Raw genomic sequence first — 12,926 nt, 5'->3', positions numbered from 1 at the left:
CATGTGCCCCTCCACCCCAGGCCTTCACTGGTGTGGGAAGAGTTGTTGGGAACCGTGCTGTTCTTTTGGTTTTTACGACTTCCCTCCTTGGGCAAGCATTGGAAGCTCTGGGATCGTTACACCGTTCCTTGTTACAGCTTGTTCCTAACTTCTTCTGTCGCATTGGGGAGGGGTGGCAGGGATTAAAGGAGCCAGTTAGCGCCTTTCTGTCTTTTCAATGGCATATATGACGGAGCGCCTCTCCCAGCCTGAGCCCACCTGTACACTATGTCCTCCGAAGGAAGCTTGGAAGACAGCAGAAAAGGGCCTTGTTGGCAGTGGCCCCCCAATTTGGAATGATCTGCCCAATGAGGCCCGCCTAGTGCCAACTTTGTTATCTTTTTGGTGCCGGGTTAAGACTTTCCCCTTCTCTCAGGCATTTGGCAGCATAAGATGAGGTTTTAATCAGGCCCTGGATTTTTCTTACTTTTTATTGTTTAAAATTGTTTAGATATACGTGTGTCTGTGTGTGTGCTGTCTGTTTATGTGTTTGTATGTAAATGTTCTGTATACTAGGTATAATGTACTTTTAATGGTTTTTAATCTTTGTAAACTTCCCAGAGAGCTTTGGCTGTTGGGTGATATAGTAATGTAAGAAATGAGATGAAATATATGAAGCTGGTGCACTTTACGATGCTATATCGTCAGCCCTTCTTTGTGTGCCTGAAGTGCCTTGTGTCTTCAGTCCTCCTCTTCAACTTTCAGGCTGCATATGGTCCGTTTGATGCTGCTGGAGAGGTTGCTTCAGACCCTTCCCCAGCTGAGGAACGTCGGTGGGGTCCGCGCCATCCCTTACATGCAGGTAGCCTATGAGGGAGTCTCTCCACAACGTTGTGTCGCTACTTCGGAGTCATCGCCATATTCTGTGTGTGTGTTCGTCATCTCCTTTGCTGTCTCACCTTCCCTTTCAGCTTTCCCTGACCCAGTGCCCTCCAGATGTTTTGGACTTTCACTCCCATCAGCCCCAGCCAGCATGGCCAATGGTCAGGGATTATGGGTGTTGCAGTCCAAAACATCTAGAGGGCACCAGATTGCCTACATCTGTGCACCTTCCCAGTCCTCGTCTGTGCATAAATTCCCCCCTTCGAAGCTAACTGTGGTTAGCATGCTAAACTTAATGCTGACCCTGGCTGGCTGCCAACTTGAAGTCTCCACAGATCCATAGAAAGGCTGCTTCTGTCTGTCAGCATCTTTACCATCCCAGGTCTGTCTGCAGGTCGTAGTACCCCATTCCTCTGGAAGGAAGAGCCTGGAACGTGGGTTGTATCACCACCAGCCAGGGGCCAGAAGACACTACCGCCACCACCCCCCCACTATAGTTTTCCGACTTTATATTGTATACCTTCATATGGTTTTTAATTGCAAGCTGGTCTATGAGCCAATCTTGCCCAAACAGCACCATATGCATTAATAGCGACAATGACAACTATAATAATAATAACAACAACAACACAACAGCAGCCGCAGTTCTTGAAACCCTGGTTCTAATCATGGTTGCATGCTGGCTTGTTTCTAACCATGATTACATTTTAAAAATCACTTGAACAACACAAGGCTGCACTATCGTTAGCTCCAGGATGGGAAGGGGGAATTTGCACAGAACCTTCCTGAGCTCTCCTCGCCATGGTGTGTTCAGTGATTTTTAAAGGTGACCATGGTAAGCTACAAACCATGGTTAGTAGATTCATGGCCTTGCCAGCCGCTGTTCAGTATGGATGCTCATTTGTGAGGTTCAACAAAAGCTGCTCATGGAAGGACCTCAGTCCTTGACGCCCTTGAGGCCATGGTTCCCTGTTTGGCTTTTCACCCTACGAACGTCTTTGTTCCTAGGTGATTCTGATGCTTACAACCGACTTAGATGGTGATGACGAAAAGGACAAGGGCGCACTCGATAACCTCCTTGCCCAGCTCATTGCAGAACTGTGCATGGATAAGAAGGTATGGGCTTGGGTGTTATTTTTTTGCATGCCCAAGTGCCCCCCTCACTGCTATAACTTGGCTTGCTGTTGTGTTTCAGGAGTGGGGGAACAGAACAATTAGAATGTAAAACATCAAAAAATAACAAAGCAAAAAGCTTCAAAATCATGAAAACAGGACTAGCTGCTAACTAAGTGAGTTTAAGCAATTAGTGCTGGGCTCTGTGAAAGAAGCATTTCCTTCTGTCTGCCCTGAAACTCTTGCCGGCAGAGACTTTATTCCGCGCTTCTGGGGGATTGCAGTGCATTCCTGCATATTCCAAGCCACATTTCACTGTGCATAGAGTAGTTTTCCCCAACCTGGCTCCCTGCAGATGTCTTGGACTCCATCCCTACAACTTGAATATGTTTTTAGAGGGGTAACCATGAATAGTGACAAACCAGATTATGGAGGTTGCAGCCCAGTACAACTACAGGGCTCTGGGTTGAGCAAGCAAGTGCAGACTGAGATGAAACTTCCTTCCCATTCTGTGGCTGAGTGTGGAATATGCCTCGCTGTAGAATCCTGGTCGGTGGGCCAGTTCAGAGCAGAGCATTCTGAATGACACGTGGGCTGCAGCTCAGCAACCGACCCCGGCATCTCCTCCCACTTCTTTGAAATTGGTCAACTAGGCTGGCATGGCGACTGACCAAAGAGTCGACCCAGGGCCCTGCATGGGTGCCTTTTTAGGCCAGCTGGTGGCCTTCCAGGGCCAGATCTGGCCCAGAGGGAGGGGGGCTACCTGCTGCAGAACCTCTACTCTAGAACCATCAAGTGGGAATTAATGTGAATGGATGCCCTCTGATATAAGATGGTCTCCTCCACACAGTATCCACCTTCTGAACCACATGGTAACCATGCCACCAATGAAACCACATTGACCCAACAGTGTATACCACCAGCTCAGGACAGCTGCAAACACGCCAACTTGCAGGGGAGGTGTGCATGTTGGGTGCAAAGGTGGCTTGGGGCAGCTTGCAGTCTGTGTACCAAATCAGCTTGCAGAGCAGTTCTGCATGCCCGCCCGCCCCCGCCTCCAAAAGCTCTGACCTCAGATCCAGGAGTCTGAACTATTCTGTGGCCCCCCCAGAGTCTGGGGGGCAATTGGATTTTCAGGACACTTGTCCTATTTCATTCTCCAGCTCTCAGGATTTGGGTTGAATGGGGTGGGCCTGAGAACTTCTCTGGGAAGCTCTGAGAGCAACCAGTTCCTCCCTTTTCTCCCCCCTCTCCTCCCCAGGATGTGTCCAAGAAAAATGAACGTACTGCCCTGAATGAAGTCCACTTGGTGATCATGCGACTGCTGAGCGTCTTCATGTCCCGAACCAAGTCGGGGTCCAAATCGTCCATTTGTGAGGTACAAAATCTGTCACTGTTCAGGTGGCCTTTGTTGGAAAGACTTGTTGCCCAAGATGAGTGTGTGTGTGTGTGTGTGTGTGTGTGTGTGTGTGTGTTGGGGTGGTGCTTATCTAATCCTTCTAACGATGAGAGTGAGGGACTTCTGCAGAAAACTAGATTAAGTTTTGTGATGCCAGATTTGGTCGGGCTTCTTGGGAGAGCAGCTTCTTTAACTCTAAAGATTCCAGTGCCTGTGGTAGAGAAATCTCAGTGTTTTATTCATTTATTTATTACAGTTCTATACCGCCCAGTAGCCGAAGCTCTTTGGGCGGTCCACAGCAATATGCTGCTTTGACTTCAAGCCAGTATATCAGAGTAATAAATAAAATGTGCAAGAGAATTTCCCAGTTGTGCCCCATGGATAACATCAGTCTATCTCCCCCTCTGTGCCACTCAAATTTTGCCTCCCCATCCACTCCTGAAGCCCAAGTGTGTGAGATCGAACATACGAACAACCAGATGTAACCTTGTTGGCCATTTACCTTCATCTCTACCTTCAAGTCAAATGTTAGGTTGCATGCACCTAGAGGCAGGGACTCATAAGAAAAACTGTGCAGAGGTTCCATTAGCATAGGGGTGAATCATAGAATAGTAGGGTTGGAAGGGGCCTACAAGACCATTGAGTCCAACCCCCTGCTCAGTGCAGGAATCCAAGTCAAAGCATCCTGACAGATGGCTGTCCAGCTTCGTCTTGAATGCCTCCAGTGTGGGAGAGCCCATCACCTCCCTAGATCATGGGTTCCATTGTCGTATTGCTCCAACAGTTTTTTCGGATGTTCAGCCAGAATCTGGGTTCCTGTAACTTGAACCCATTATTCCATGTCCTGCACTCTGGGATGACTGAGAAGAGATCCTGGCCTTCATGGGTGTTGAACCTCTTTCAGCTTGAGTGCCAAATTCAATTCTGGAGAAGCTCTTGGGGGCTGCATCCTGGTGGGACCAAAGACAAAAAAAAGCATCAGTTGAATTGTTTAGGGTTGTTAACTTGGGTTTTTGTTGTTTTATGGGGTGGTGGTATTTTAGTCGATAATTGTCTTTAGCTGATTTCAGTTTTGTATGTTTTAATTGTGTTGTTGTAGCTTGCCTGGAGTCTTTTTCGGGAAAGGCATCTTAAGAAATCTATACAATAATAAGGAAGATTGTTGACGATGGTTCCAAAAAACATTAGATGGTTTCTGGTTTAGGTGTGCCTGGTTGTGAGTACACCAGCCTTCCCCAGCTTGGTGTTGGACTACAACTTCCAGCATCACCCCAACCAGCAAGGGGATGCTAGGAGTTGTAGTCTAACACATGTGGGGGGCATCAGGTTGGGGGAGGCTGGAATACATCACGGTGGGCTTAGGATCAGGTTTTGTTGTTGTTGTTGTTCAGTCATGTCCGACTCTTCGTGACCCCATGGACCATAGCACGCCAGGCCTTCCTGTCCTGTGCTCTCTCCCGGAGCGTGCTCAAGTCCATATTCGTTGCATCAGTGATGCTATCTAGCCATCTCATCCTCTGCCGTCCCCTTCTCCTTTTGCCTTCAGTCTTTCCCAGCATCAGGGTCTTTTCCAGGGAGTTTTTTCTTCGCTTTAGGTGGCCAAAATATTGGAGCTTCAGCTTCAGTATCTGTCCTTCCAATAAGCAGTCAGGGTTGATTTCCTTTAGGATGGACTGATTTGACCTCCTTGCAGTCCAGGGGACTCGTAAGAGTCTTCTCCAGCACCACAGTTCGAAAGCATCAATTCTTCGGCGCTCAGCCTTCCTTATAGTCCAGCTCTCACAGCCATACGTTACTACTGGGAAAACCATAGCTTTGATTAGATGGACCTTTGTCGGCAAGGTGATGTCTCTGCTTCTTACTATGCTGTCTAGGTTTGCCATAGCTTTCCTCCCCAGGAGCAAGCGTCTTTTAATTTCATGGCTACAGTCACTGTCTGCGGTGATCTTGGAGCCCAAGAAAGTAAAATCTGTCACTGCTTCCATTTCTTCCCCTTCTATATGCCAGGAAGTGATAGAGCCACTTAGTTTGTTTAATGTTGAGTTTCAAAGCAGCTTTTGCACTCTCCTCTTTCACCCTCAACAAGAGGCTCTTGAGATCCTCTTCGCTTTCTGCCATTAGGGTGGTATCGTCTGCATATCGGAGGTTGTTGATAATTCTCCCAGCAATCTTAATTCCGACCTCTGATTCATCCAACCCGGCATTTATCATGATGTACTCTGCATATAAGTTAAATAAGCAGGGTGACAATATGCAGCCTTGTCGTTCTCCTTTCCCAATTTTGAACCAATCGGTTGTTCCATCTCTGGTTCTTACTGTTGCTTCTTGATCCTCGTACAGGTTTCTCCGGAGACAGGTAAGGTGGTCTGGTACTCCCATCACTTTAAGAATTTGCCAGAGTTTGTTGTGATCCACACAATCAAAGGCTTTAGCGTAGTCAATGAAGCAGAAATAGACGTTTTTCTGGAATTCTCTTGCTTTCTCCATGATGCAGCGAATGTTGGTGATTTGATCTCTAGTTCCTCTGCCTCTTCGAAACCCAGCTTGTACTTCCGGTAGTTCTCGGTTCGCATACTGCTGAAGCCTAGCTTGTAGGATTTTGAGCATCACCTTGCTGGCATGTGAAATGAGCGCAATTGTGTGGTAGTTTGAACACTCTTTGGCATTGCCCTTCTTTGGAATTGGAATGTAAACTGACCTTTTCCAGTCTTGTGGCCACTGTTGAGTGTTCCAGATTTGTTGGCATATTGAATGCAGCACTTTAACAGCATCATCTTTTAGGATTTTAAATAGCTCGGCTGGAATACTGTCATCTCCGCTAGCTTTGTTGTTACTAATGCTTCCTAAGGCCCACTTGACTTCAGTCTCGAGGATGTCCGGCTCAAGTTCAGTGACCGCACTATCATGGCTCAGGTTTTAGGATTGCTCAAATGGAAGCAGGTCAGCAACCACCTGGGGTTTCTTTAACTGCAGACGTTGACAACTGGATTTCAAGTTGGGGTGTGTGTGTTACTTATCGATGTATATTTTTTAAGGAGAGCACTGACTGAAGTGTTTACTGAGAGAGACTCTTTTGAACAACTGCTTAGTGTAAAGTGGGGTGGGGTGGGGGCGAAAAAGACAAAGCGGCAATCGGTTCTTAAGTCTAATCTCCCCTTGACACACATGCCAGTGGCCCCAAGATGAGGATTAGAAGGAGTGAAATTCTTCACCCCCATTCCCTTTTCGTCTTAAAAAAAAAAGTTGCAATTCCTCTCAATTTCTCTGAAATTTGGCCAGCCACAGGAGGGGGACGCAAAGGCTCTTGTGAGGAGAAGCGGCTGCTGTACATAGGCGGGAAGCTCCTCACACCCAAGTTCTTCCTGGTGAATGGCTGCACTTTGATATAGTTAAACCCACCACCTTTTGTTAGCCAGATGAGCAGCAGCAGCAACCCAAAACAGGGCTGGTGAAAATGCGAGTGTAAATAAAACCATTAAGAGAAACCCTGGCAAATCCAAACAAACCCCACAGCTCATAAGCTCATTAAAATTCGACACACTTCAGTAACCTCTGAGCTTTTGTTATTAATCTTCTTCCCTCCGCACACACACACGCTTGCTGGCATCTTCTTTTTTAAAAAAAGCCTTATTACTGCACCTTTTAGCAACAAAACAGTGACGGAATCCTCTTAGCGACCTTGAAACGCCGGCACTGCAGCATCTCTACTTCCCCGTAACCACATCTGCAAATGCCCGACGACCCCTCCCCTTTTAACCACTTCTTTGTCTACTGGGGGTTTGAAAGGAAGTCTGGGGCTGCCCTCCAGGGTGCTCTGTTTGTTATTGCTCATACCAGGAGGTTGAACCTCATGCCTGGGACACCCGAATCTGGCCCGCCTGGGGTTCCCTAAATGACCAGTCCCCGTTCCACTGTCCGCACTGTCGATCATTCAGCAGTTAAACCAGCTTTTGCACAATCCCCGCACCCACTTGAAAAGGCTGAAATGCCTCTCCTAAGGCTTAGTTACTGGCAGTAAGATCTTTCAGCTACAATATGCTGGTATTTTTTTATTTTTTATTATTTTATTTTTATTCATTTCATTTCTATACCGCCCAATAGCCGAAGCTCTCTGGGCTGTTCACAAAAATTAAAACCAAACAGCACACAATAAAACAATTTAAAATATATAGAACATTAAAACCACAATATAACAATACAACCTTAATGAAACCTAGCAGCAGTTTAAAATACAGATTTAAACTGCAGGAGTTTAAAATACAGATTTAAAACAGCAAAGCTAAAAGTTTAGGAAGCTAAAATGCTAAAATGCCTGGGAAAATAAAAAGGTCTTCACCTGGCGCCGAAAGGAATACACTGTAGGTGCCAGGCGAAATATTTTTTAATATTACTGGCCCCACCCACCACTGGAATGCGGCCCTCGAGAGCCTCTCTGCAAGGGAATTAGGCCCTCCGGTTGAAGGAAGTTTAACGCCGCTGTTTTATATGAACAAAATGAAGTGGCCTTATAGCTGAGGGTGTAGGGAACCTGGCGCCATTGAGACGCTTGGGACTACAGCTCCTATAATCCCTGACTGTTTACCATACTGGCTAGGGCTGATGGGCATTATAGCCCCAAACATCTGGAGGGCACCAGGTTGCCTCCCTCTGAGTCTTGGCTGTTGATGGTTGACTCTCCTTGGGAGTAGATCTGCGGGGTCTCAGACAGAGAGGGACTTTGCCAGCCTTGCTTCTTGAGCCCCCTTAAAGTGGGGATGTTTGGGGCTGAACCTGGGCCCTTCTGCATGCAAAGCAGGTGCTCTGCCATTTATCTTTTGACCTCCTCACCCATCCAAGGGCTCAGTCAGAAGGTTTCTTCCCCTGCCCCTACCCCCAAGTTCTTGTTTGTTTATTTTTAACAAACTCTAGCCTGCTCTTCATTTATAAATAAATGTCAAAATGGCTTTAAAAAAAGTATTGAAACACATCAAAACAGTAAAAACAGCAACCTCCCTGGAAATTACAGTTGTGTAATAAGGCCAACAGCAGGTTAAAAACAATTCAATTCAAAAGCAGGGAGATTTGTGGTTATAGTTGATTGTTCAAAGTTGTTTTAGATATATGTTGTCAATGTGTGTACTGTGTGTTTTTTTTATGTAAATGGTTTTTAAACTTGGTGTACTGTATTTTTAATGGTTTTTATCTTTGTAAGCCACCCAGAGAGCTTTGGCTATGTGGCGATACAGAAATGTTGTTGTTGTTGTTAATAATAATAGAAAAGATTAAGCCACCATTAAAAAGCTCCCTGGAATAAAAAATGGTCTAAGCAGCGGTCCTGAAGCTTAAGAGAGAGGCGGATACCAGGGGTTGTACGCAGGCTGTTCTGCATGCAAAGCGAGGGCTCTTCCACTGAGCCGTGGGCTCCTCCGTGGCATATGGCACACTTGAGATTGAAGAGAGCCCAGTATGAAGTCCTGCTCATGTTGACCTTGAAGTCTGTAATGCAGCTCTCTTTCTCTTCCTCCCCTTGTATGGGGTCAGCTTTGCTTTAAGGAATGTTCCGGTTTGAGACAATCAAATTGTCTTCCTGAAAGGAAGGCAAACCAGAAAGGAGGAAAGGAACCCGATGTTGAGTGATAACAGAAATCTGTAATGTATCTCTAGATGTTTCGGAGTACAGGCCTCTCCTTCAGGAGCTTGTGAGGAAAATGCAGGAATTCCAAAAGCAGGAAGCTTCCTCGCTTACTGAATGTACGCAAAGCCTTACAAAATTCAGTGTAGGAAAACCAAAGGAGTAAAGTTTTCTTTCTCTCTGCACTTGTAAAGAATCACTGTAGATGATAATTCCAAGGGACAAAGAAAGCAGAGTGGGACTCTCCCTGCTTTTCTGTCTTGAGTGTGGAAGGAAACAGGCTCTCGGTGCTGGACCTCTTGGTTAAATTTCCCACTCTTTGCTCAGCTGCTCAGACCCCCAATTTCTCCCTGAGGTCCCCCAAACATGTGCACAGAAAGATTGTAGAAACCGACTTCATGCCTGTCTCTCTCTTCCTCGTCTACTCAGTCCTCCTCCCTGATCTCCAGCGCGACCGCGGCTGCTTTGCTGAGCTCCGGCGCAGTGGACTACTGCCTGCATGTCTTGAAATCCCTATTGGAGTACTGGAAGAGTCAGCAGAACGACGAGGAACCAGTTGCCACCAGCCAGCTGCTGAAACCCCACACCACCTCCTCCCCCCCAGACATGAGCCCTTTCTTCCTACGGCAGTACGTCAAGGTGAGTTTCAATTTGGGTGGCTGAGCATGGCGTGTCACTGTGGATACAGCTAAGACAGATAGGGAGAGGTAAGGGGTATTCCTCTACCAAATTAATCTGGTTTAAAATTTGCTTGCTCAGATCCAGATTTGTTATCTGCCGTGTTTCTGCCTGTTTTTTTTTTAATGTACTTATTACAAAGCATTTACTAAAAAGCCACCAAGGCAGTATACAATGATTTAAAACAATGAACAATTAAATCCTTCACACAATTAAAAAAAACAACAAGAAAAGCAGCACAAATACATCCCACAAGCCTGAAGTTCAGCCTGTAGGCCTGAGATTTGACACCCCTGCTGTAAAGTGTGAGGTGAAAAGGTTGTGGCTTTTCAATGAAACCTCATACAGGTGTGGTGATTGTTCACAAGAGCAGTAATGGGCAATAACCGAATCTCCCTAACTTTGCTATGCTAAGTTAATATTGTAATGGGAGAACCATTGTCTCCGTTGAGTCCCAAACAAATAGCCTCAAACTTCTTGATGACTTCTGCTTCAGCAATACATTTCACACTTGGTGCTCTTGTGTTTTTGAAGGATGGTTAATGTGGTGCCATATTTGTTTCTGCTTATTCTTCTGCGTGCAGTCTGACCTGTTTTGTCCTGAATAGGCAGCAGAAAGGTGTTGTCGGCATAGAGAGAACAGGCAGGTGACTGAGCCCCCAATGATATGGCTGACTTTAGTGTTGCCTGAGTGAATATTGGGACAGTCAGCACCTGGATTCGTTTTAGAGCAGGGGTGTCAAACCCCTTTCAGCTCGAGGGCTGTGGGCAGGGCTGAAGACAGAAGGGGCGGTGCCAAAATACCAGCATATTTTTGCTTAAACCTCTTATTGTCAATAACTAAGCCATAGGGGAGGCAATTCAACTTTTTACAATGGTAGAAAAAATACACAAAAGCCAGGAAACCATGAAATGATTAGCGACGGGGGGGAGGGGAAGGGGGGCATCTGGGGAGCTCTTGAGGGCTGGTTTTGGGGCCCACATGTGGGCCCAATTTGGCCTGTGGGCTTGAGGTTCTGCACCCCTGTTGTACAGGGACAAGCTGCATTATGGATGGTGCTGTATTCAGCGGCTTCAGGCCACAGGACGGAGTGAAAACATGCCATTTCTATTGGGTAGGGTCCCCTCCCTGGGACCAGAGGCAGATGCAACTAGACTGGCACCCCTCATCTGAGGGAAGATGCCAGATTACCCACAATCCCCAGCCCTGCCCCAGCATCCTTTTCTCTCGCAGAGTGGGCAGGGCTTGTTCTTAAGGGACAGGGAGCTCTTGAGGATGCGCTTCAGGTCGTTGATGCCTCGCAGGCAACTGACGGGCGGGGAGCCCTTGCGGCAAAGATGGATTTGCTGGCTTAATTCCAAGGCCGCTTCAGCCACTGTGGTACCGTCTTTATCCTCCATGCCTCATGGTGCAGCATTTCATTTGCTGCCCCGGCACAGTACAATAGAAATAAGCCGAATTAAACATTAGGGTGCTCTTTGCTAGAAGAATAGAACCTGCTAAAATTCTTAAGGCCTGTGGTGGTGATTGCAGTTTTAAGCCCTGCCTTTTATTCCCTTCTCTGGAAGGGGCCTGCTGTTTTCATATTACTCCTGTCACTCAGGGGTTTGGGTCTGCTTTCTTTCTGCTCTGTAGCTGCAGAAAGAGGTTGCGTTAAGGCTCAGTGAAGATGTAATGTGGATCTTTTCCTTTTTAACTGTGGGAAAATAACCCCATTATTACCACATTGTTGACAATTTAGAGCACGTTAGGTGGGCATCAGCTGTAAAATGCAAAACTACAGCAAAATCAAATGACAAAACCACTCTGGAATTGCAGTCTTTGCTGACCTTGCATTTTCTGGTGCTGTTTCCTGCATTTAACAACATAAGCTGGACCTGGTGAGAGAAGACGGACAAGACCCATCTCTCCCCCCACCCTGCTACCCAGAAATAAACATAGTATAGTATGTAGAAGGGTTATATACTCCCCCTCCCTCGCCTGCCCGTAACCAACCTTTTCAGTTATTTGAGATCTTCTGTTTAGATTTGATCACTCCTCTCAAAAGGATGCAACCTGTTGGTGGAGGCTGTAAGGAGAGCAGGTTTTTAGAGGTGGTGACAGAAGGGCAAATCTTAGGGTGAGATACGGTCAAGTAAGATTCCAGTCTTCATGGATCTGAATAAAGGGCCGATTTAAATAAAAACATAGAAAACTGGTTTATGCTTGGTACATCTGGTCCAGTATTGTCGAGTCTGGCTGGCGGCAGCGGCTCTCCAGGTTTTCAGGTAGGAATTTTTCCAAGCCCTACCTGGAGATGCCAGGGATTGAACCTGGGACCTTCTGCATGCAAAGCTAGTGCTCTGCCACTGAGTCATGGCCCTCCCAAAGTGCAGGGCAGCTTCCTAGGTTTATACCCGGGTTCTGTGTTTTCTCCTCTTCAGGGCCATGCTGCCGATGTCTTCGAGGCTTATACCCAGCTGTTGACGGAGATGGTGCTGCGGCTGCCCTACCAGATCAAGAAGATCGCCGACACCAACTCCCGCATCCCCCCGCCGGTCTTCGACCATTCCTGGTTCTACTTCCTGTCTGAGGTGGGTGAGCGTGAGGTCCCTGGCAGAGAGGGCAAACGTCTGCAGAGTAAGCAGACCTGAGTCTGCCCTTCAAAAGTGCTTCCCCGCTGTAGGATGTTTTCCCTACTCTTACCAAGAGCTGGTTCCACCATATTCGGGTTGAGAGAGTTTGAGTTAGGGGTAGTGGTCTAGAAACAGACAGACAAATCAGGGTGGACAATCCAAGAACAGTTTAATCTATATCTGAGAAATGAGTAGCTGAGACAGAATTGTGGGTGTCCCGTGGGCAGCTGGTTGGCCACTGTGTGGACAGAATGCTGGACTAGACGGACCCTTGGCCTGATCCAGCAGGGCTCTTCTGATGTTCTTAGGAGCTGGGCCAAAATTCCCTAGGACCAAGCAGACACACATTGACCCCTTGAAATCACCTGACCCTTGCCAAGCCAGATGTTGCAATCCCTCCTCTGGCCATCTGCAGCGGTGGTGCTGGAGAGCATCACAGTGCAAGCAGCAGTTCCCTCCCTCCTCCGGGAAGCTGCCATGGTGGTGCAGGGCATAAGGCTCCTGTCTCCCACTGCTAGGATCCGTGGCCCTTCATGTTTGCACCCCAACGGGTTTGGAGGTGGCTGCCTGAGGGAAGGAGTGGAGGGGGAAGCATCATGAAAGAGAAAACCAGAGGGAGAGAGAGGGTAGAGTTGCAGACCTTATTGA

At 47.2% G+C, this 12,926-nt stretch overlaps 1 protein-coding gene across 12 annotated transcripts in view; it reads left to right on the top strand.

The window, feature by feature from the left end:
* Positions 1-12,926, top strand: part of UBR4 (ubiquitin protein ligase E3 component n-recognin 4) — a 129,447-nt gene that overhangs the window by 70,904 nt on the left and 45,617 nt on the right. For all 12 annotated transcript variants that reach the window (XM_084821753.1, XM_084821752.1, XM_084821751.1 and 9 more), the window contains 5 exons: positions 745-841; positions 1,870-1,977; positions 3,236-3,352; positions 9,414-9,623; positions 12,087-12,236. In XM_084821753.1, coding sequence (XP_084677879.1) covers positions 745-841; positions 1,870-1,977; positions 3,236-3,352; positions 9,414-9,623; positions 12,087-12,236 — 682 coding nt within the window. The remainder of the gene's footprint in view (positions 1-744; positions 842-1,869; positions 1,978-3,235; positions 3,353-9,413; positions 9,624-12,086; positions 12,237-12,926) is intronic.

Source organism: Heloderma suspectum, chromosome 15, assembly GCF_057233095.1.
Source record: "Heloderma suspectum isolate Gila_16-S chromosome 15, 16-S_ref, whole genome shotgun sequence".
Lineage (NCBI taxonomy): Eukaryota > Metazoa > Chordata > Lepidosauria > Squamata > Helodermatidae > Heloderma > Heloderma suspectum.
Note: the sequence above shows the minus strand (reverse complement) of the source record. Positions and strands in the feature narration are given on the sequence as shown.